This window comes from Pelodiscus sinensis, chromosome 29, assembly GCF_049634645.1.
Source record: "Pelodiscus sinensis isolate JC-2024 chromosome 29, ASM4963464v1, whole genome shotgun sequence".
NCBI lineage: Eukaryota > Metazoa > Chordata > Testudines > Trionychidae > Pelodiscus > Pelodiscus sinensis.
Window position 1 is genome coordinate 12,196,772 of NC_134739.1, and position 23,729 is coordinate 12,220,500.

Here is a 23,729-nt window from a genome sequence, read left to right on the forward strand (position 1 = left end):
GTGGGGCGGGCTCAAGGGGGAACGCCGTTTGCAGAAATGTCGGTGGCTCCCAGAATGCCCAGAGCCGGCTCCCCTCCCCAACTCAAATTCTCCCCCCCCACCTGCCCAAGGCTCTGGGAGGGAGTTTGGGTGGGGGAGGGGTGCAGATTCTGGGAGGGAGTGTGGGTGGGGGAGGGGGTGGGCTCTGGGAGGGAGTTTGGGGGCCGGAAGGGAGTGTGGGAAGAGGGGGCAGGCTCTGGCGGGAGTGAGGTGCACAAGGGGCTGGGAGGGCGTTAGTAGATGATGTGCCAAGTTTACCTGGGGGCACTCCCTCTGGCAGTGGTTCCTGGGGGCACTGGGGGGGGGGGTGTCTCTGTGCACTCCCCTTGCCTGTCCCCCATCCCCACCTGCCACCCCCGGGTGATTTCAAACTCCCGAGGAGGCCCCGCTGCCACCAGGTTTAGTGAGCTTCTGGCTGTTTGCTGCCCGCAGCTGCTGGCATGAGCCCCTATGTCCCGGGGAAGGGGGGTGTCTCCAGGCGCTGCTCCCAGGAGAAAGAGGGGGGACTGGGAGATGCGGGGGGCAGAGAGCGCAGGCGGGTGGTGAGTTTTGGTGGAGCCCAGCCTCAGGCCCATATAACTCACCGCGTGCGAGGCAGGCGACACGAGACGTGCACGTTGCATGTGCACTACTGTGCACTCACTGGAGCGGGACTTTCAGAACGTGCTTGTCACCTCCCCCCGCGGGCTCTGCCCTCGCTGCAGCCTCCCCGGCGGGCGTGGGGTTTGCCCAGCATCCCCACGTGTCCCGCTCTGCCCGCCGGCAGCTCTAGCCTGGGCCAGGTGGAGGGCTAAGGGCCTGTATTTATGAGCTGTCACAAGCCTGCTTAATGGGGTGTCCGCGGGGCAGGCCGTTTGTATTAGGCATTTATGTGTCTTCACGTTTTCCACTGGCTTGTTGTTTGCAACAGGCCAGGGGGACTTTACCAGGTCACTGCTGCCAACTGGCACCTCGTGGTGGATGGGGCGGGCGGGAGGGGGGGGGGCACACAGGGGGTGCAGTTGTGCCCCATACATGGCTCCTGAAGGCAAAAACCCGACAAGGTAAGAGTGGGGCTTTTCAAACAGCCGCAGCTGCTGAGCCAAGCGGGGGCTGGATCAGAAAATCCGGGCTCATGGTTCGACGCCCTGAAAGGCTGGGCCGACTGACCCTGGGGCTTAGGGGTGGGCTGTTCTCTAGCACGGGGATAAGCAAGCGGAGGAACGTGGCAGAGCCATTCCAGGGGGTCTTTCTTGCACTGTTGCTGTGACATACATAGCTGGCTCCCCTCACCGAGTCTGCCCATCTCTAGTGCATTTCCTCCTGGGGGTAGGATGGGGCCATCTGCCCCACGGGATAGATGGGGGGCTGAGGCACAGAGAGGCAAAGTGATCTGCCTGGGGTCACGTTAGGAGTCGGTGACGGAGCTGGGACTGGATCCTGCAGGGCAGCCCTTCCTCAGGCCGGCATCGGGCCCTGCATCCAAACCCCAGACCCAGATTTTGCCCCCTGGTTTTCTGCTGGGCCGACCCCAAAGCTGAAATCTGGCTTTGGGATGCAATGGTAGCAGAACTCTTCCCCACCCCAGGCCCAGTGCCTTGGTTCCAGGGGCTCCCCATCTCCTCTGGGTGAACGGGGGCAGGATCTCAGGACTAGGGCACCTATCGAGAGCCAGCTCCTCCAGGCAGCCGCTGACAAGAGCAGATGTGTGGGTAGCAGTGGAGCCGGGGGTGAGCCGTACATCATGGAGCCTCCGTTCCTCTCAGGCCATGTGGGGCGGGTCATGCACGGGACAGAGGGAGCATGGCAGGGAGTGATTTACAAGGGGGTGCATTAGGGCAGGGGTGGGGGGGACCGTTTTGGGTTGGGGGCTGCGGACCCACAGAAAAATCAGCCGGGGGCCGCACACAAGTAAGAAGCAAAGAAAAAAGTCACTGAGGTGGCCCCCGACTGAGAAGCAGAAAGACCCCCCCACGTTCCCCTCGCTCAGCAGAGCGAATAGATTTTGTGGACCCCGCAGGCTCTGGGATGGAGTAAAAAATGCAGGGTTCAGTGGGTGGGAGGGGGCTGCCAGGAATGGGGTCTGGACAGCAGGGAGGGTGCAGGAGCCTCAGGGGCCAGATCCAGCCCCCAGGCCGTATGGTCCCCATCCCTGCATTTAGGTATGTGGATGGAGGTAATGTTGCTTTGGGAGCAGGTGGAATGGCTGTGGAGGTTTGGGTCCTGACCTTGTCTGCCAGGACCCTGACACGGCTCTGCAGGCTGTGTTGTGTGTTTCTCCCCAGGAGCACAGGTGGAGAGATGGCTAACAGGCAATCCGATGGACTCTCGTCAGTGTTCCCTGTAAGCTGAGCACTGGGGTAGCCACCCTCAAGAGATTCAGATGCCACCCCGCTGATTAACAAAATGCTCACAGCTGGCAGCGTATGTTTATATTGGTGGTGCACTTCCGCACATGCCTTGGTGCACAGAACAAAATTAATTCCACCCATGGTTGTAAAAAAATTAGAGGGAACACTGGCTCTCATGATTGCTGCTGTCATTCTGAGTTCGTGTTATTGTGACGCTTTACAGGCTGCTGACTATGTATTTGTTGGAATTAATTGTTTTGTTCGGTTCTGCGTGTTAGGGCGGCGGTCGAAGCACTCAGAACAAGGAGTAGGCGCTTAGGAGGAACAGAAAGCAACGCAATTAAATAAACGTACAAACAGGATTTGGTTTTATAATGTGATTACTGAATTAAATCCAGACAGAGGGAGAGGACAGCTGATAGAGAGGAAGGGGTAGCAAACGGAGGGGCAATGTTTGAGAGAGGATTTGAAATGACAGGGAGAATTGATGAGAGAGAGAGAGAGGTGCAGGGGGGCTATTCCAGTCATCAGGATCTCAATATATTGAATGACAAATATTCCCAAACAGAAGATGGTTACTAAAGAAAGCAGCTACAACTACTGACTGAAACAGACACAGCTTGAGTTCCAACCTTGTCTGATTTACCAGGGACCACATCCTGCTACTGTGTTCATACAACACAGCGACACCTAGTGTTTGAACAAAGTACTGCAAGCATACTATGAGGGGCAAGAGCTGTGGGGGGAGAAGGCTCTTGCATCAGAAGAGGGTGATGGATGATGGGGAAGGGGGGATTGACTGGGGAAGGAAGCCGGAAGGTCTGGGGTATGGTTCTTAGGGTCAACATGGAAGGGTGCAACAAAGAGAGGGTAACTTCTGAGCTCCAGTTGGAAATGAACAGAGAGCTATTGGGGAACATGGCAGCCGTTTGGGGGGTGACCATCAGAAGAAGGGCAGTTCTGTGGTTAAAGTACTGGTCTGGCTATAGTAGATCTGGGTTCAATTCCCCATTCTGGACTGAGACCCAAGACTCCTGGGCAGAGTTCCCTGTAAGCTGAGCACTTGGGTGGCCATCCAGGAGAAATTCAAATGCTGCTAGCTAATTAGCAGAGCATCCAAGGTCAGCAGCATGTGTTTCTACTGGTGGTGCACATCTGCCCATGCCTCAGTGCACAGAACAAAATATATTCAACTCATGGATGGAAAAACTTAGAGGCAACATTGCTCCTGGGGTTTGTACCCATCTCTATCACAAGCTCCCTCTGTGAGTCACTTAATTGCTCCGAGCCTCAGTTTCCCCACCTGTAGCAGGAGAATAATCATGTTCCCTTTGCGCTGCCTTTTGTTTCTTCAGGCCACGAGCTCTTTGAGGCAAGGACAGTTTCTCACTGTGTACGTGCAGCACCTAGCGCAGCAGGGACCCAGTCTCAGCTGGGGTCCATAGGCACAAGCGTGGTGCCCATCGTAACAGACAAGCTGGAGGCCCAGGGGAGAGTTTCAGCAGGGGGATCGGGGCTGCGGGATGGGGTCTGTAGGCAGGTGGGGCTGCAGAACGGGTAGACTGATGACCACGGGCTGGGGAGCTCCACAGCTTCTCCTTGTGGCGCGTAGCAGAGCCAAAGGCACTGAGCGGGTCGAGTGGGCAGGGTCTGGCAGCCTTTCCCTGCCGGACGCTGCCAGCTGGAAAATGCAGCCTTCTAAACATGGTGGTGGCTGGGCGAGGCAGAGGCCTGGTATGTGCCAGTCCTGAGGGTGCATGGGAGGCCTTGCTGCGAGGTGGGGTGCAGGCAGGCTGGTGGCTGTGTCCTTGGCAGTCTGGATCACTAATTGCAGCTCCCTTCAGAGAAAAAACAAGGCCCCTTCCCCTCCCTTACTGTCTCTCTCTTCCTAAGTATTTTTCTCCTCTTCCTGGGAACTCTCACGTTTTCCGATGTTGGTGTTTTCCCCTTTCTCCAGCTCTCCGGCTGGATGGCGATTGCTTTGGGGTGTCTGTCTTGCCCTGAGCCTGTGGTTGGCCTCCCCCACCCCCTTCCATCCCCTCTGTGGCTGAGTGGGAAGAACCCGGGGCTCTTGATTGCCTTGTGACTGCAGTGAGGAGCTGCAGGGAGCAAGTCAGCCCTGTGCTGGCCATGTGCGGAATACATTTTATTAGGTGCACTGCGGCATGTGCAGATGTGCACCACTAGTAGAAACACATGACTGTGGGCACCCTGCTAATCAGCTGGGCTGCACCTGAAATTAGCCCAAGGGCTCAGCTTATAGGAAACACTGCTCTCCGCCCCTCACGCCGTGGGGCTTCTCTTTCAAGTGCTTAGTCAGGGGTGGGGAGCCTCAGGCCCAGGGCCCAGATGTGGTCCTGGGCTTGCCTGGATCCGGCCCCTGAGGCTCAGTGCTCCCCCCAACATTGGGGAGTCCTCGCTAGGAGTGCCCCACATCGTTGAAGCACACACAATCTACTAGGCTGGGCCCCACTAGACTCTGGTTGCGAGGGGAATATGGGGAGGGTCTTTCGCCTTCTCAGTCAGGGATCATGTCAATGAGGGCTGGGGGGGGGAGGGTTGGTTTTTTTGCTTCTCACTCGTGTGCAGCCCTCGGCTGATTTTTCTGTGGGTCAGCGGCCCCCGACCCAAAAACGATTCCCCGCCCCTGCGCTCAGTGAAAAACGGCACCTGCAACAATATTGATCATAACAGCCGTCGGCAGTGACCTCCGTGAGCGTGGTCAAGCTGGCAAATGGATTCTTTGAACCTGCAACTGATGTCATTGTGCGTGTGCCTTTTTTTTTTGCACACACGAGTGCACCAAAAATTGTGTGTGTGTGTGTGTGTGTGTGATGTGCTATTCTGAATGACCCGTCTCGCTCTCTGTCAGACCCCCTCTCTCCTTCCCTCTCCATGGGCAGGCTATTCCCGGTCCAGCATTCATTGGGATAGAATGCCAGCTGGCTAGGAGCACAGAATTTCTCTCTGCGGGGCTCTGAGTTTCGCTTCAGCATCGGCCACCCTGCTGAAGTGACAAGATTCTGAGCCCATGGGGGGTGAGAGGTCTGCAAGTTGCCTTCTCCCAGACAGAACTGGCAGCAGTGGGGGAAAATATTCCGACGAGAGGGCCTGCAGAAAGCTGCGGCAGACAGGGAGTTTGTTGGGTGGAGGGAGGTTGTCTAAACTACAGACAAATTAGAAGTGAAAAGATAGAGAGAGACACTCTACCGAGCTCCACCTGCAAAACCAAGCTCTGTCCACCTTGCCTGCTCAGTTTGTGTCCTCGCTTCCCTCTGTTGGATAGTCAGAACAATCCAGCTGTGTCATATGTCCTGTACTGCGAACAGAGAGTCTCCTTTAGCTCAGTCTAGGCTTTTGGAACCTCACAATCTGAATTCTAGCTTTGCAAAATTCCAAGTGGCTCTGGTCCAAGTAGTGGCAACAAAATCTGGGAAGTCTTGGAAAAGTTGCAGTTTTTCCTTTCTTTTCAAATGTAACACCTTCCATCCATGGCCCTTACATCCCAAATATGAATTAACTTTGCAGCATAGTCGGGGGCTGGGTTCTCTCTCATTGCAAACAAGGGAGAAACTGAGGCACATAGAACGGGGAAGTGACTTGCTCAAGGCCACAGAGAGAGTTGGTGGCAGAGCTGGAAAAAGTATCCAGGAGTCCTGACCAATCCCGAGCTTGGACCGTCCGAACAATCCTTTCTTCTCTTTGATTAGACAGAAAGAAGCAGCAAGGGGGAAATGGCTCGGATCTTTGATAATCCCCCTCCCAACAAAAAACAAGGGAGAAATTTATGTGTGGCAGTTTGTTTCTTTAAAGGGCCTCGCTTTATGCTTCTGTTTAACATCCCTTCCCCCTGCATCTTCCTCCCCCCTTCCCCCCATTTGTGAGTGTGTCCAAAAGTTCTCCTCTTTAATTCCCGCTGTAACCAAAGCAAGGTGACGGGTTGGGACATAATAATGATTCAGAGATGAGGTCATGAGCATGGCTGAGAACTCAGCGCCGCGGCAGCCAGTTCCCGTCCCCACGCTGCCTGTTTACATCCAGGCTCCCAGTTTTATTGGGAACACATTGGACAGGGCGGGGGCCGCCATGCGGGGGTGATAAGGACTCGTTTGGCCCCTTTTCCCGCCTCCTGCTGACGCAGTCCAGCAGCCCTGGGGGAAACGACGCCCTTTCGGAGCAGGGTCACCTCTGGATTCCTCCGCCCCCTTTTGGAACACGCTGTTCCCCGGGTGCTGGAGGGGGGCGAAAGACCAAAGCCCAGTGATCCTGGCCAAGGAGCTGCACAGAGCTCACCCCAGCCCCTCTCAAAGCAAGAGGGAAGCTGTTCCTGCCCCCTCCCTTGTTGACAACGCCGCTGCTTACAGGGATGGTCAGTCTGGCGGGGATCCCATCCATCTGCATCTCAGGCTAGCGGGGGTGACTCCGGATTTACCCCTCAAAAGGCGCAGCGGCCTGCCAGCCCTCTGGACGCTGGCTCCCAGGGTGACCATCCTGCTCACCGGCCTGCATGCGGAAGGTTATTTTATTACCCCAGCAGAGCAGACGAATGGTCCGTCAGTCCCAGTCTCTGAAAAAGGCGACTGCTGGATGCTTCGGAGGAAGCCAGAACTTCCCCCCACAACTGTACGGCGCTCGCTGGTGGGCGGAAATACCAGGGCGATGATTAAAACATCATGGCGGGGGCACCGGGTTAGTCAGTATCTTTAGAAACAACGTGTGGTCCTGTGGCTTCTTAGAGGTTCACCAACATAAACAGGCTCGTGAGCTTTTGTGGGCCAAACCCACTTCCTCAGATGAATTGGAGTGGACATCACAGAAACCCAGAGATCTACATAACAGCAGAAAATGTACCTGTCAATTGTAGGCCCTGTGTTAAGGAGGCACATTAAGTGGGCTGAATGTGTCCCAGTCATAGATTTCAATGTGGAAATGCGGATGTTAAAGGCAGGAGAAATTGGCTTTGTAATGCGCCAACCAGTTAAAGTATTTGTTCAAGCCCAGGGTAACAGTGTCAGATCTGTAGATAAATTCCAGTTCTGCCAATTCTCCCTCTGTCTTCAGAGCTCACCATCTCCCATGCTGGGAGAATTCTTTCCTCCTCTGCCCATTAGCCCTTGTCTCCCCTGTTGCTGGGCTTCTCACTAGTGTTGCTCCAAGATGATTCTCATTCACAATAATGTCTGCTCCTCCTGCTCAACTATTTTCTCACCACTGTCCTGCAGCAGAGAGTTCCACAGGTTACCTGCCAGTTGCATTCTGATCTTTAATTGATGTTGCTTTTCGTTCTCCGTTGTGTGACAGTGCTGGGGTAAGACAGGAGCAACTGGGCATTTCTCTTCTTCTGGGCTAGGTTGTGAGACAACCAGCAGGGTGGCCAAGAGCCAGGACACCTGGATTCTGTTCCCAATTCTGTCAGCGCCTCTCTCCTAGGGTGCTGGGGCAGGTCACGCCACTGCTCTGTGCCTCAGTTTCCCCCACCACTCTTCAGGGCAGGGGCTGCCTTTCACTATGCGGAGCAGCCTCTAGGGGTTACTGTAATGAAACCAGTAAGAGCACTATGTGTCTAATTAACCCCTGTGTTTCCATTGACTTCAGCCGGGTCCAGAGCAAAGGTGGGTGGGTTACCAGAACAGAGAGAGACTGAGTTGTATGATGGCTAGACTACACCCCTCGGCTGTGTCACTGGCCTACTGTGGGCAATTCATTTCCCTGCTCCGTGCCTCGGTTTCCCCACCGGTGAGATGGGGCTGGGGTGCTGCCAGGCACTGCCCACGCCCACAAATCACTTGGCTCTGCTGGGTGACGGGCACTGGAGACGCGCCAAGGGCTCATCCAGTTCGTTTTGTCCGGCCGGGGAGCGTTTCACTTAATGACGTGGGCGGCTTTGTTCGGTGTTGGGTGGTTCAAGGAAGTGAGACGGTTTCGCTGGAGTTTTGCTGAAGCCAGAGAAAAATGGGCGTGGCATGATTCTCATCGCGTTTCTGCTGCGCCCCTCTCTGCGACTTGCCGGGCTGGAGAAAGAGACCTGCTGCGCCGACTCAGGAGCGGTTTTCTCCTGCCGTTTACAGGCCGAGATGCTGTGAAATGGTTTGAGTGACAGGTTTTATTCTCTCTGTCTCTCTGCCGCTTGTAAATTCTGCAGCCGAGGGACGGGGTAAAGCAGTGGGCACTGGTCACCAGCCAGACGCTCAGGATCGACTGGTCGATCTTGGAGTCTCTGACGGGACCCTCACTGGTTTGGCCAAGAGGCTACCAAGTGCCGGCGCTTCAGCTGCCCCTCCCCCTTCTGCTGCTCATCTCCTGCCCTTTGCCTTGGAGCTGCGCCCCCCAGAGCTGTCTGCTTGCTGTGCAGAGCAGGGGAGGGAGAGGAGGGGCGCTGAGGTCAGGGTCCCCCCTTCCCACCCTGCGTTCGATCTCCACAGAATGGATGGGGACACAACAGGGCTTGGGATGGAAGGAGTTTGTTGGCTGCTTTGGAGAGTGGTGCAGGGCGAAGCCGGGGTGAACCTGCCTTAGCCCCACGGCCCCAGCACCCAGGAGCCACCAGAAGTAAGCAGTGTCCAGCTGGAGCCAGAATCCCGAACTCCGGCCCCAGTCGTGAACCCCCTCCTCCACTCCAAGCCTCTGTCCTAGCCCTGAGCCCCTTGAACCCAAACTCCCTTACAGGGCCTGTATCCTGAACCCCCTCCTGCACCCCAACCCCCTGCCCCAGGCTCAGCTCAGGGCCCCTCTCACACTCCAAAGCTTTTAGCCCAAGACCAGAGCCTGTGTCCCAATCCACTGCCCCAGCCTGGTGAAAGGGAGGGAGGAAGGAAAAGGGAGTGAGCAGGGGGAGGGCATCAGAAAAGGGGCGCGAAGGAGGCGGGGCCGGGATATTTGGGTCTGAGGTAGATCCTGGATTGCACATAAATTCAAAAAGCGATCTTGTGCTTAAAAAGCTCGGAGTGAAGGCGGCGAGCTCAGCTGGGCTAGGAGGGACAGGCCTGCAGGGGAGGTCAGGGTGAGGGGACATCACAGTTCCGTCTGGGGGAATACCCGTGAGGCGGGTGCTGCGGGAATCCCAGGGCAGGGAGAACCGGGGTGCGGGGCACAGCTGTTGGCATAGCAGTGGGGGGCTGCACTGTGGGGGTGGGGGGCTCGGGTGCAGCTCCCCAGGCCCGTACATAGCTACATGGGTGCTGTAGCGAGCTCAGGACTGGGATAACCCCACGGGGCAGGAGGAAGGGCAGAGAGAGCTGCAGGCTGCACCCTGAAGTCACTTAGCTTGTCCTAAACTTTAGCTAATACCAGTTGAAGGGGCTGCACTGGGTCCCAGCTGGGGGGTGATGGGGTGGGGGGCAGGACACACACAGGCCTTTGTGTCTGTGCTTTCCTGGCCCTGTGGCCGCTAGTGGCTGCTGTATTGCCCTAGAGGAGACCAGGGTCATAGCTGCATTATTCCCAGGCACACGGTGCGGAGATCACGGGCACCACGATCAGCATCTTCCCCGTTGAAATCAAGACACCTCCACGTTCACAAAGCACGAAGCAGCTTCCAGCTGTCCCCTTCCCCCCCGCAGGTACAACAGACTCGGAAACGCTGCCTCTCCCTTGACAGCGCCGGGCCGGCCGAGAGGCTGATTCCTCGCACCACTTGTGGGGCTGGATTATTCCTGCTGTTCGGCAGCAAAACTCCCCTGGCGGATTGCACGGCAATGCGGGTGGCTCCACGCTCCAGGAAACCCTGCCTTTGGGGGCCCTGGGTTTTGGGGAGTGGGTGACTGTTCGGCTGCAGCCAGTCGCTGGGAAACCTACAGCAAATGGTGAGGCAGTGGGCGCAGAACGACAAGCGCCCAGCCCGGCTGGGGTGCGCTTCGTTGGGTAGATCCACCATCAGTGGTTGTAGATGGTTTTCTTGAGAGAGCTTCTGCGGGCCCCGTGCCTCTTGGGCGTCTCCGCTGTCTAGAGATTCCTTGGAGAGGAAGTGTGGTCTAGTGATTAGAGCAGGGCGTGCTGCTCCCAGCTCTTGGAGGGATCGTGGAGCAGAAGGAATGGGTGCCGGCCCTTCCCAGATCTGCCACAGAGACGCTGTGTGACCTGGAGGTACAGAACCCATTGGGACTCGATTTCCCCACCGAAATCGGTTGGTTGTCGGAGAACCTGGGATAACAACCTGGTGCTAATATCAATACTAACACTGTCCTGGGCAGGAGACTGGGAGCCAGGAACTCCTTAGGCCTCATTCCACTTCCCACACCAGTTCCCTATTTGCAGCTGCTGTGCCTCAGTTTCCCCCATCTGCACCGAGGGACTATTACTACCTCCCCCTCGGATATGGGGAGCTGAGCTTTGGGGAGAAGGGACGTGATGGGGGGCGGTCACAGAAGACCCCTTGGGGCTGCTTTCTGGTGTGTTGATGGAGCCACTGACCCTCACCTCCATGCTCTGGGGCTTCTCACCGCTCTGTCCTGCTGGGCCAGATCTCCTGGTCTCCCCCCAGCCACGGCACGGGGCTGAGAACACCTTCCCCCGGAGAGCAATGAAGACACTGAATCGCCTCCGGTCTGAGGAAAATGCCACTTCAGGCCCAGCTTGTGGGAAACCAACCCTGCAAATGGGATCAGGACCCCAAATAAGCCATTCAGGCCCAGCCCTTTTGACAGTGACAGAGGATGTAGACACTGATGACTCCGCCAGTAACAATCATTTGCCCGCGGCTTGATAGTAAAGAAAAGTGGTTTTATTAAGCACAAACCGTAGGATTTAAGTGGTTGCAAGTGAGAACAGACAAAGTAAATTACAAATTGAAACGAAAAGAGAAGGCAGAGCCAGTTCTCACACACTAACACTTACTGCAAATTTACCCTCAAACTGTTATTTCTGCTAAAACTCCAAGCCAGGGAAGATCTTCCCCCCCCTCCCCCCGAGGTCTCTGATTATTCTCCTGAGTATATCATCCCAGCCAAAGACAAAGAGACTGCTGCTTTCCAGTTGAAATAGACTTCCTTGTGGGTGGGAATCCTTCGTTTCTACATTACCCCCTTCTGTGGAAAATTACCCGATTACAGTAGTACGCCAGTGTAAGCTGGTTTGGTCACGTGTCTGTCCAAGACCAACCACTGCTCGAACTTAAAGGGCACGTCTATACAGCAGGGCAAAAGTCGAATTAAGCTACGGAACATCAGCTATGTCAATTGCGTAGCTGAAGTTGAAATGGCTTATTTCGGCTTTTGGTGCTGTCTAATCTATTCCTCCGACTTCCCGTACTCCTCCTAAAATGAGGGTTATAGGAGTTGGAATAAGAAGTTCTCCAGTTCACCATTATTTGGACATAAATGTAGACGCACCTTTTCTTATTTTGAAATAACGTCAGTTATTCCGAAATAACACTGCCGTGTAGACGTACCCGAAGAGACACAACCAGGCTGTTTACAGGTCATTAAGTGGATCACCCAGACATTGAGGTGTCTCAGCACTGGAAACTCCCTTGATGGCCTTCCCTTTGCACATTTAAAACCATAACCATTCCCTGCCCCATATTCTAACTTTACATGCAAGCGTGATACATACCCCAAAATAAGCTACACAGCTCCAGCAGATGGAGACATTAAAATTGACAAGTTACAGGAGGTATTTTGTCCAAAGCATCTTCGAGTTACGCATATTTGGGTCCTTAAGTCAATTTCATAAAGCATGTGGCTGGTCCCATCACAGGGAGTGAGGTTCAGAGATTTTAAGGCCTGAAGGAACCATTCGGCCATTTTTTCTGATCTCCTGTGTCAGATGGGGTCAGACTCAGATTTTCACCCACTTCCCCCTCTACTGAGCCCCACAACTTGGCTGTGTCTAGCCTGGCAAGTTTTTCTGCAAAAGCAGCTGCTTTTGTGGAAAAACTTGCCAGCTGTCTACACTGGCCGCTTGAATTTCCTCAAGAACACTGACGATCTCATGTAAGAAATCAGTGCTTCTTGTGGAAATGCTATGCTGCTCCCGTTCGGGCAAAAGTCCTTTTGCGCAAAAGCTTTTGCCCAAAAGGGCCAGTGTAGACAGCTCAAATTTGTTTAGCGCAAAAAAGCCCCGATCGCGAAAATGGCGATCGGGGCTTTTTTGCGCAAAAGCGCATCTAGATTGTCCATGGATGCTTGTGCACAAAAGTGCTTTTGCGGAAAAGCGTCCATGCCAATCTAGACGCTCTTTTCCGCAAATGCTTTTAATGGAAAACTTTTCCATTAAAAGCATTTGCGGAAAATCATGCCAGTGTAGACATAGCCCTTGTGTTTGACTAAAACACCTTCCGGAAAGGCTTCCAGGCTAGTTCTGAAGGCCTCAAGAGAGGAGACTCCAGCACGTCCCTGGGGAAGGTGTTCTGAGGTCTCGGGACGCGTTGAGAAATGTGCCTTCTGGGTGTGAATGTGTCTGGCGTTAGTGTCCCGCCATTGGTTCTTGCTCGGCCCTGCTGCCCTAGAACAAGGAGCTTTTTCATAGCTGGCCCTTGTCCCCTGGGACGGTACCTACCTGCCGTGAGCAAGTCCCCTCCCTCACTCTTCACACCTCTCCACAGGCGGCCTCTCTGGGTCTGGACTCGCTTTGGTGGCTCTTTTCCACGCCCCTTCCAGACTTTTTAAAACGTGGCCTGTGGGATTCCGGTACCAGTCTCACTAGAACAGTATCCAGAGGTAAAATCCCCTCCTTGCTACGACTCACCGCTCCTCCATTTACACACCCAGGGATCGTTTTCGCCCGATTTGCCACAGCCTCCCCCTGGGAGCTCCTGTTGCATTGAGATCTCAGGGCCGATTTTCTGCCTTGGGCCCTGTCTCCACTGTCTGTCACCCTCCCCTGCTAACACCACCCCTCCCTGCTCTGTGGCTGCAGGAAGACAACCATCAGTACTACGTGTCACGGTTCTACGGGCTGGGGGAGACACGCACCAAGGAGCTCTGGGTTGACGTGGCGGAAGCCAACAGGAGCCAAGTGAAAATCCATGGGATCCTCTCCAACACCCACAGGCAGGCCTCAGTGAGTCCCCCCTTCCCTCCCCTTAACTGCTGCCATCCCTGCGTCGGGCGTCTGCCACAGCATCGTGCCCGTGACCAAGGTTTCCTCGATTCTTTTCCACCCAGGTGTGGAATAATTTTATGTGCACCAAGGCACGTGGGAATGTGCACCACCCGTAGAAACAAAACCTAGCTGTGGGTGCTCTGCTAATTATCTGGATGGCATTGGGCTCCCTCCTGCACGGCTGCCCAAGCACTGGGCTTACAGTGACCCAGAAGCTGCTCTCTTCTCAGGGGTTTCCTGACCTGGGGCACTAGCGTCTTGGCTGGAGGCCTGGTGTTCTCCCCACAGCTCCTGTGCCCGCCGGGCAGAGCCTCAGGCTCGAGATGTGCTTTGCCATCCACAAATGCCTGCTGAGTTTTCAAGCTTTGCTCATCACAGGACAGGCGAGTGGGCCTCGCCTTTTGCTCCATCTGGACCCCAGCCTGGCCACCCCCCCATCCCAACCAGGCCGATGAATCCATTTCTGGCTTTTCTCCTCCCAGCAGGGCTGTGCCCAGAGGCTAGGCCAGATGGGCACAGCGAACCTTGGAAAGAAAGCCTGCTGCCCGCGAGTGCCCCTGTGTCCCCCTCTGCTTTCACCCACCTCCCCTGGCAGCAACACCCCTGCCCCCCGGGCAGCCTCAGCCTTCAGCGTGGGGAACGCGGCTCCCCCCGGGGTGGCTCCCGCACTGACGCTGCCCGTCCCTGTCTGTCTCCCACAGAGAGTCATCCTGTCCTTTGACTTCCCCTTCTATGGCCACCACCTGAGGCAGATTACCATAGCAACAGGAGGTGAGCGCGGCACTGGGAGGCCGGGTGCGGACAGGCCGCAGCTGCTGGAGAGGCAACGTGGGCTAGTGGGCTGAGGAGGGGGTTTCTGCAGCCTACTACTCCCAGCGTGACCAGGCAGGGGCCTGGTCAAGTCACGGCCGCTTTCTGTGCCTCAGTTTACCTCCACTGTAAAATGGAGCTCACTCCCACATCACAGGAGCTTAGGACGGCCTGTGAATTTTCTCTAATTAGTGCTGCAGGGGGAGGAGTCATGAGCCCGAACCTGGGATCCAAATGGCCCAGCTGCAGGGTACTTCCATTCAGGCGCAACTCGAGTCAGGGCAGGGGCGGGGGTGGAGGGCGTTGGGGGCCAGAGAATGGGGAGAAGCTGGTAGCGGGCGTCCCGGGACAGTGGGGTGTGTGTGTAGAAGCTGTTAGCGGGTTTCTGGGGACAGTGGGGTGTGTGGAAGCTGGTAGCGAGTTTCCGGGGCAGTGGGGTGGGGGTGTAGAAGCTGGTAGCAGGTTTCTGGGGAAAGTGGGGGGTGTACAAGCTGGTAGCGGGTTTCTGGGGGGGCTGTGGCGGGGGAAGCTGGTAAGGGGTCTTCTGTGGAAGTGGGGTGGGGTGAGGAGATGCCCCTGTAAATTGCCATTGCTTGCTCTCACTCCAGGTTTCATCTTCACGGGGGACGTCATTCACCACATGCTCACGGCCACCCAGTACATCGCGCCTCTGATGGCCAACTTCAACCCCAGCTACTCCCGCAACTCCACCGTCAAGTACTTCGACAACGGTGAGTCCCACCTGGCCCAATGCACCGCCCTGCAGCCCCACACAGTGCACAGAGCCTCTGGGGACACTGGCTGCTGCTCCCCTCCTGAGCCAGGAACTGCAAGATCGTTGGGCAGCACTTGTCCCTGCAAAGCAGGGGAGAGGACCCACGACTGCGCAGCAGCCAGGAATGTGCAAGGGCCCAAGTGCTGAGAGCACAGTTAGGGGTCTGGTATTTCTCTGGCCTGCATCTCAAGTAGGCTCAGTCCTGGTACACAAACAGTGCTGCATGGAGAACCACAGACGCGGGCCTGAGAGGAGAATTCGCCGTCGACTTTGTGTGTGTGTGTGTGTGTCTGTGTGCGCGTGATATGTCTCTGTGTGCATGTGTCTCGGTGCATCTATGTGACGTGCCTCTCTGAGTGACATGTCTGTCCATGTGACTTGTCTGTGCATCCCTCTGTGTGTGAGAAGTGTGACATGTATCCTTGCAAAACCAACAAGGAGTCCTGTGGCACCTTAAAGACTAACAGCTTTGTTTAGAGTTGCCAGGGGTCCGGTATTGAACCAGATAGTTCAGTATTTTTGCCTCCTGTCTGGAAAAAAAAAATCAGAAAATTCTGGACACCTAAAATGTCCGGTGCTTTCTGATTTTTTCCTGGCCAGGAGGCGAAAATCCCAGACTGTCTGGCTCAATATGGAGGCAGCTTGGCAACCCTAGTGCGTTAACGGGTTCTGCAGGGGACCTGTCCAGCCCCGTGCAGGGAGGCAAGATGGCGGGTGGCCACCGGCTGCCTGTTAGGGCCAAAAAGCCTCACCACACGGTTTTTAAAGGGGCACGGTGTTTTTGTTGTTGTTGTTGTTTTGTTTTTTGCTTAACAACTCTCTGGTCCTTTTTTTTTTGCTCAACAAACTTTGTCCTGGCTTGTTGTGTTTTTTTTTTTCTTTTGGTATTTTTTCTGAAACCATCTGGCAACCCTAGCTTTATTTGGGGCTCAGCTTTCGTGGGTACATCCCCACTTCATCAGATGCAGGAAGTGGAAATCCCAGAGTTGGGAGACAGAGCTGTACTGGTGTCAGCCAATAGTCAGGGCAGTGTGTGTGTGTGTTTTCAGCTGCTGGGACACGAGGCCCCGTCGCAGTGGGCAGCCTAGGAGAGACTGACGTGTCTTTTACTGCTAGGACCAGGGTCCTGTCGTAGCAGGCAGCCAACAGCTGACAGACGCCCCAAAGTTTATAGGAAGAGCTTATTACATCTCAGATTTTAACTGCTAGGATACAGGATCCCTTCGCAGCGGGCAGCCTAGTTAAGGCTGAGAGATGCCCCTACGGATCTGTCCCCTAGAAGCAACACCATCCAAACGCCCAAGCTCTTCCTATATCTGTCCCTTATGACCGGCTGAAGTTCTTTTAAATTGTGCTTGGTTCTGTTACAGCAACTGAAGGAGTCAGGTTAAAACTTAAACAGTTACAGGTTTATTAAAGAAGCTTATAAATCATATGGTTACAATGGCTGTTGCTCTATTTCTTAACTGCTAGCAAATATAGATCTTAAAAATGGTTACAAAGAAAATAAAGATAGACAATAGAAATAATGGTACCAAGTGACAGCTTAATCTTTAAAGAGCTCTAAGTCTATGTGTACACTTAAGACAAAGGACTACATCCAGGTACAGTTTTTACCCCCTTCTGATGAGTGATGGCACCCGGGAGTGTTCCCTGTAAGCTGAGCGAGTCAGCTGCCGCCCAGCGGATTAGCAGACTAATAAGCAGCCAGCTGCATGGGTTTCTATGGGTGGTGCACATCAACACCTGCCCCAGTGCACTGAACAAAATTTATTCCACACATTAAATGGAAAAAAAAAAAGAGAGAACACTGGTGCACAGGGATGAAAATGACCTGTACAATCTCCCCTGCTGCTCTCTGCCCCATTGTGATCTCTCCTCTTTCTCCCAGGGACGGTGTTTGTGGTGCAGTGGGACAAGGTCTATCTGCAGGGGAAGGAGGACATTGGCAGCTTTACGTTCCAGGCTGCTCTGCACAGTGACGGGAGAATCGTCTTTGGGTACAAGGAGGTGCGTGGGGCCAGGTGCTGGGGGCGTGGTTATTGCAGGTGCTGCAACACACGCGGGTGGCGTGGGAGTTGCCTTAGCTGGCTGCCTGTCGAGGACGCTGCATCCTCAGGGCCGGGCAGCAAGATCAGGGAAGGTCACGCTTGCCAAATACTCCAAGCCAAGGTGAGATGGCGCACATAGGATGGGACGGGGGGGTCTGGTGGGGCGGTGAATGGGATAGGCCTACGGGGGTGGGGGCTTGGGTGGTGGGCACGGGGAGGGCTGGATGTGGGAGGCCCAGCTAGGATGGGGAAGGCTTAGCAAAGAGAATGGCTGCCTTCCTTCTCCACAGCAGGGCTGGGTTAGTGCAAACCCCTGCGAGAAAGGGAGCCTGCCCATCTAAGCCTCTGGGCAGAGGCTACAGGCCTGCTATGGCCCCACCTTTAGAGCCTGGCTCGTTAGCTGACGCTACAGACTGGCGCCTGACTTGGGAGTCGTAGGCAGGATTTCCCGGCGTGGTGTCCCGTTCTGCCAGTGACGATAGCCAGTGGGCTGCGGGCGTGTGGGCCGTGCCAACTTGCACAAGGAGATGACCCCAAGAGAGCCCCCAAAAGACACACAATCAGATAAGGATCGGAGGCGCCCGGCCAGGTTTATTGTTACACAAAGTGCAGCCATAGCTGTCAGTAGGCTCTCCCGAACCGCTACACGTATGTACCCCCACAACGGACCGACTTGGTCAGTGGGAGGCCCCACGGCCCCCGAGGCCGGACAAAGACACCGCTTTCTACGCAGGTACCAACGAGCCGCACATCACTCCTGATGTGTCCGGTTGCCACCCTCTGGCGTTACTTAGATACCACTCCTCCCCCTGCACCTCGTGGTTCGATCGGAGCAGGGCTGGGGAACCTTTCTTGGGGTGGGGGTCACTGACCCATATTAAAATCAGTCGGGGGCTGCACGCAAGTGAGAAGCAAAAAAAAAAAAACCAAAACAAACTCACTGACGTGGCCCCCGAGTGAGAAAGACCCTCCCCACATTCCCCTCATGCAGCAGAGCCGTGGGGGGCCCAGGCTAGTAGACTTTGTGTGCTCCAGCCCCACAGGAACATCCTCACAGTCTCCCCAATACTGGGAGGGGAGCCCTGAGCCTCGGGGGCCGGATCCAGGCAAGTCCAGGAGCCCCTGGGCCTGATGTTCCTCGCCCCCGGATTAGAACACCTCTGTCATTAGACCCTTTCCTGAGCCTGAGTCGGTATCTGTGGGGAGTGTGGGGACCCTGGTCTGTTTTAGCGAGCTGGTGGTACCATCCTTTCAACTTACGACCAGTCCCAAGGACTGTTGTACAGTCGGCACCTGGGACCAATGACTGTCCTACACCGGGGCCTATTCCCAGTTAGTGTTCTGCGCTCTCAGCCCTGTTTGCGCCAAGCTCTGAGAGCTTTGCTTTGTATTAGCCAAGCTTTGTCCATTGATAGCCAGGCCTGTGCTCCATGGGCTTTTGTTTCGGGCCTTCCTCTTACTATACTGGGATTTTGCCAGTCCAGTCCCTGCTGTTAATCATAGAATCATTAACCCAGAGGTCGGCCCATCCCAGCTGCTCAGCTGGCGTCCCATATGCAGCGCCTGGCCAGCTGTGCTGGTTATTCCCTGGTGTTTGGGCCTAGGGCACCTCCAAAGAGACACGCATGAACCCAGGAGAGGCCCAGGCTGGTCTAAAGCAGCCTCGAATGGGCTTCTGGGAGCAGACTCAATGGTGCCTCAGCTAAGTCACCATTTTCTCGCACTTCGCTCTGCCACGGCCCCTTAAGACACGGGAGCCCCAAGGTTTCATGGCCACTTCTCTCCCCCTCTTCCAGATCCCCATGTCGGTGCAGGAGATCAGCGCCACGCAGCACCCCGTCAAAGCCGGCCTGTCCGACGCCTTCATGCTCCTCAACTCTTCCCCTGTCGTTCCAGGTGGGTCTCAGCTGCTGGGGCTTCCTTTGCTGGCCAGCAATGGGGGAGGACGGACAATGTGGAGGGGGGCGCATCAGAGTCCCACTGGCCCACGGCTCATGGCCTGCTAAGAGCCTCGCTGCTGGACGAGGAGACCTTTCCTCCTTCACGCGATCCGGGCGGAGACTCGACTGGCTTTGCACAGCTGCTGGTGCCATGTTGCATGTCGGCGGACTGCACAGTCTGCGTGTGCTGCACGTACATATCATGCGAGCGGCAGGTGGTTGCAGGATGCATGTTGCCTGCGTGCCGTGTTACATGGGCAGTGTGTGTGTTGCGCGTACTTGTCATGCAGTGTGTGTGTGTGTGTGTTTAGAAAAGGCTGCTTCAGCCTCTCATCTTTTTTGTAATGAGAAACTTGACCATGGTCTCCCTGTGCTGCACCTGCTGCGGTTGCTGTAGCTTATTTATGGAACTTGCCATCTGGCCTGTGATGGGGGGCGGTCACAGAAGACCCCTTGGGGGTGTTTCCCTGAGGGCTGACAAAGCCACTGACCCTCGCCTCTTTGCTCTCTGGGGCTTCTCACCACCCTGTCCTGCTGGGCCAGGACCCCTGGTCTTCCCCTGCCATGGCACAGGGCTGAGATCACCGCCCCCCTCTCCCTCCGAGGTGCAATATAGACACTGAAACTCTTCAGTTTGGGGCCCAGCTTCCAGGGAACTTGGACTTGGCTGAGGTCACACAACCAGTCAGCGACAGAGCCAGAGAGAGAGCACCCAGGGCCCTGGGTTCTGGACCCACCTGCTCTGGCTGCTAGACTGAGGTAAGGAGAGAGGAAAAGGCAGGGTGAAGCGAGCAGGGGACGAGCAGCATGAGAAGCCTGTTAGGATAAGAGCCAGGAGGCTGGGGAGCCCGGAGGAGGTGCCTTCCGCCAAGGGGAGGCTTGGAGTTGTGCGTTGCCACGGCCCAGGTTTGCTGAGAACCTGGCCCGTGTTGCTTTCAGGCGTATGCGGGGCTGCAGGCAAGACAAACAGTTCCAAACTCTTCCCCGTGTGAAGCAGGGAGAACAGAGCGGAGGAAAACATCCCTCCATCTGCTCTCCTACTCTGCCCTCCCTTCCCCAGCCCCCCAGCACTGATGTCCCTTGCAGGGATGATGGCCTGTGGGCTCAGCTAGGAATTAGCATTTCAGCTAGGAATTTGCATACAAGACCACTCCCTACTCCAGGGATTCAGGGACCCTTCCCTGTCCTGACTCAGTTCCCACAATGAGCCCAGCTCCGCAGCTCATCCCAGGTGGGTTGGGAGCAGGCAGGGTACCCAGGGCTTTCGCCTCCGTCTCACGCAGCCCCTCGCTGTTGCAGAGTCTCGCCGCAGGACGATCTACGAGTACCACCGCGTGGAGCTGGACACCAGCAAGGTCGCCAGCGTGTCAGCCGTGGAATTCACCCCCCTGCCCAGTGAGTCGGACGCTGCCTGCTCCCTGCCTCCCGGCCCTCTCTTTGGGCTCCAGCCCTGTGTTTTGGGGCCGAAGGTCCCTGGTCCGACGCCTGCCGAGCGTTCTGTTCGGGGGGTTGAAGCTCGTTACGCTCACTGGGATTCGGACCCAGCCCATAGCAATGCCAGAGGCCGATCGCTGCTGTGGCACGATGATCCCAGCAGTACCCCACCCCCACTCCATCTCGGTTTGCAGCCCCCCTGCTGTTCTCCTTCCAGCTGGGCCTGTCCCTCTCGTTTGTGTTGGCAGCCTGACACGGACAAGCGCTCAAAAGAGCTGAGCGCCAGCCGCCCAGGGCCATGTCTGCGCCTGGAAGGCTTTGCCGGGATGGCCTCGTGGGTATAGCAATGGGATAGCTTATTCCAGCTCCCTCCCCAGCAAGCTCAGCTGGGCCAAGCTCCGTTTTGCCTGAGCCCACCTCTTCACGCCCCTGCCCGACACAACTGTGCTGGCCGACGTCCGTAGTGCAGACAGGGATGCAGTGTGCCTGGGATGTGTGTCTATATCTGAAAAGCTAGGGCATGATGCTACTCCTCTTCCATGCCATCCGGTTCCCCCACCCCTGTGGATAATGATTCTAAGCGTTGCAGCCTGGTTCCCGAGACCCTTTCAGAGCAAGGTGGAGAGAGCAACTTGAACAAATAACCTGCCTTTTCCCCCCGCCCCCCAGATTCCCGAAGGAGCCTGGTAAATAGATACCAAGGACGCGCGCACACAGGGAAAGTTGTCTTGCAGTACATAAATACCAGGCAGAGAATAAACCTGTCCTGAGTATGCCAAGGTTATGCATTTCAACGGCATCCCCTGGGTATTTTATAACCATCTTAACAGCAGGCAGGGTGACTGCAAAGCAGATCATAAATAAGGATTCTGCGATTTAACAAAAACCTCCTAAGACTCGCTGCTTTGTTTTCCCCTGACAGCTGGGGGGAGTTGAGAGCGGATGGGAAAGTATTAGATTCTCTCCTGGAGATGTGCATTTCGGTGCAATTTAGGTCACGAGTGGAATGAGCGTGGCAGGGCTGGACTTGTGCCCAAGAGGACGCTTGTCCTCACCAGAGTGTGAGTTCACGACCCAGCGTAACTAGCAATCTCTGTGAAGAAGGGGACTAGGACTGGAATAGCTGAGTGCAGGAGTGGGTCTGGAGGCCAGAGTGAGGAGTGTCAGAGGGGCGTAGGGTAAAGATGTAAAGGACTAGTCGACTCTCCGATAAGCTAATTCTTATCAGATAGTCAAGTCGACTAGTTTCCCCCTCCCTCCCCCCGCTGTCTCTGTTAGATAGAGGCCGCAAAGGGGAAGGAAGAGGGGGACGGAGGTGCGTAGGTAGCAGTTTGTGGGTCGCAGCAGTGGATGAAAGCCGAGCTCTGGGCTCTGCTGCAATGTGCTGGATGGATGGACCTGCCAGGGTTAAACGCTGTTAAATCTCTGCCGCCAAAGAGACAGCTGGGGGGGTTTTACCAGCGGCTGGTAGAAGAGGGATCCCGCTCACCCAGCCTTCCCAGAGCGGGTGACAAGTGAATGTCTCTCTCCCCACCTACCCTGCCGCAAAGTCTTGGGCTGGTCTCTCTACTCCTGCTGTATCTTCAGGAGCAAAGTAGGAATGTTCTCAACAGCTGAGGTTTAATTGGTGTGTGTTCCCTCCCTTCTTCGCCCTGTGTCTAATGGGGAGACAACACGTCTACGTCTACACTGGCACCCTTTTCTGGAAATGCTTAAAACGGAACAGTTTTCCGTTATAAGTATTTCCGGAAAAAGCACGTCTACGTTGGCAGGATGCTTTTCCGGAAAAGCACTTTTTCCGGAAAAGCGTCCGTGCCAATATAGACACGCTTTTCTGCAAAAAAGCCCCAATCGTCATTTTCGCGATCGGGGCTTTTTTGCGGAAAAGAAATCTGTGCTGTCTACACTGGCCCTTTTCCAGAACAGTTTTCCGGAAAAGGACTTTTGCCCAAACGGGAGCAGCATAGTTTTTCCGGAAAAGCACTGATGATTTTACAGTAGATCGTCAGTGCTTTTCCGGAAATTCAAGGGGCCAGTGTAGACAGCTGGCAAGTTATTCCGGAAAAGCGGCTGATTTTCCGGATTAAGTGGCCAGTGTAGACACAACCCACAGGTCTGGGGGGGGGGGAGGTTATCTAGGTTAGGGGGGAGTTTCTTGCCGAAATATTATCATCCCATCCCTTCTAGGAAGATGCCGACTTTACTTCCAAGCTCATGGCAGCCCGAAGTTGGTGCACTGACTCCTCTGTCTATGAGTGGTCTCCTTTGGCCACGCCCCCTCCCTTTTGGCCACGCCCCCTCCCGCCTTGGCTCTTGGTTTAGTAATGTACAGTAACCGATTGTCCTGATTCCAGTGTGGTGTCTTTTTCTTGCAGCCTGTCTCCAGCATCAGAGCTGTGACGCATGCATGACCTCGGAGCGGACTTTCAACTGCAGCTGGTGCCATGTCTTGCAGAGGTAGCACCGATGGATTTCCTCTCTGGGTCCTAGTGGTGACAACCCTTCGGTAGCTGGGAGAGCAAGTTGCTACCTTGGGCCTCATCTAAACTGAGACCTGTAACCGTATCGGTATCTTTTTAAAGTCGGTGCATGGATCTTGTTGGGAAGGTGTTAATGTGGTCCAGATCTTACGGGTAAGACTCGTTCACAGCCTACAAGTAGGTGGTATTTCTGAGAGTTGAAGGCTCTTGCACCTCGCAGCCAAAGGCAGCAGGAGATCCAGACGCCAGAAGCTAAAACGAGACAAGAAGTCAGATGTGTGTTTTTGAGAAAGGGTGTAATTAGCCATTGAGACGATTTACCAAGGACTCTAGGAGATGCCCCAGCACTGGAAATCTTTCAGTCAGAACGGGCTGGGGGGTGTCTTTCTGAACTGTGCTCCAGCTCGGCCGGAAATGATGAGCTAGATGCAGGAATCAGAGGGGAGGCTCTCTGGCACGTTGTGTACTGAAGGGCAGACAAGGGGATCAGAATCCCTGGTAACATTGGGCTGTGTCCATGTGTCCAGGGCTGATTATGAAAGAGGCGTTAGGGGCTCTGCCTGGTGCGTGGGGGGAGTAGCTCTGCCTGCTGCCATTTCCCCTCCCCCTCCGCAGCTGGATCTGCATGCATCACCACTAGCGGTGCTCACCTGCAGGCTACACCCCCACTGCACCAGGAATTGCAGCCAATGGGAGCAGTGGGGGTTGGTGTCCGCAAGCGCAGGGCCACATGGAACCTGTTCTGGGAGCTGCACCAGGTAAGCGCCCCCAATCCACTGCTGCCTCCTACACTCAGACCCTGCACCTCCCGCCCATCCTGCACCCAATCT

General features: G+C 55.5%; 1 protein-coding gene across 4 annotated transcripts in view; it reads left to right on the top strand.

The window, feature by feature from the left end:
- PLXDC1 (plexin domain containing 1) overlaps nucleotides 1-23,729 on the top strand; it is a 66,939-nt gene that overhangs the window by 18,115 nt on the left and 25,095 nt on the right. For 3 of the 4 annotated variants that reach the window (XM_075911685.1, XM_075911684.1, XM_075911683.1), the window contains exons 3-9: nucleotides 13,224-13,367; nucleotides 14,111-14,180; nucleotides 14,828-14,950; nucleotides 16,886-17,004; nucleotides 18,842-18,941; nucleotides 20,285-20,380; nucleotides 22,795-22,876. In XM_075911685.1, the coding sequence (XP_075767800.1) occupies nucleotides 13,224-13,367; nucleotides 14,111-14,180; nucleotides 14,828-14,950; nucleotides 16,886-17,004; nucleotides 18,842-18,941; nucleotides 20,285-20,380; nucleotides 22,795-22,876 (734 nt within the window). The remainder of the gene's footprint in view (nucleotides 1-13,223; nucleotides 13,368-14,110; nucleotides 14,181-14,827; nucleotides 14,951-16,885; nucleotides 17,005-18,841; nucleotides 18,942-20,284; nucleotides 20,381-22,794; nucleotides 22,877-23,729) is intronic. The other variant, XM_075911686.1, reaches the window with a different exon arrangement.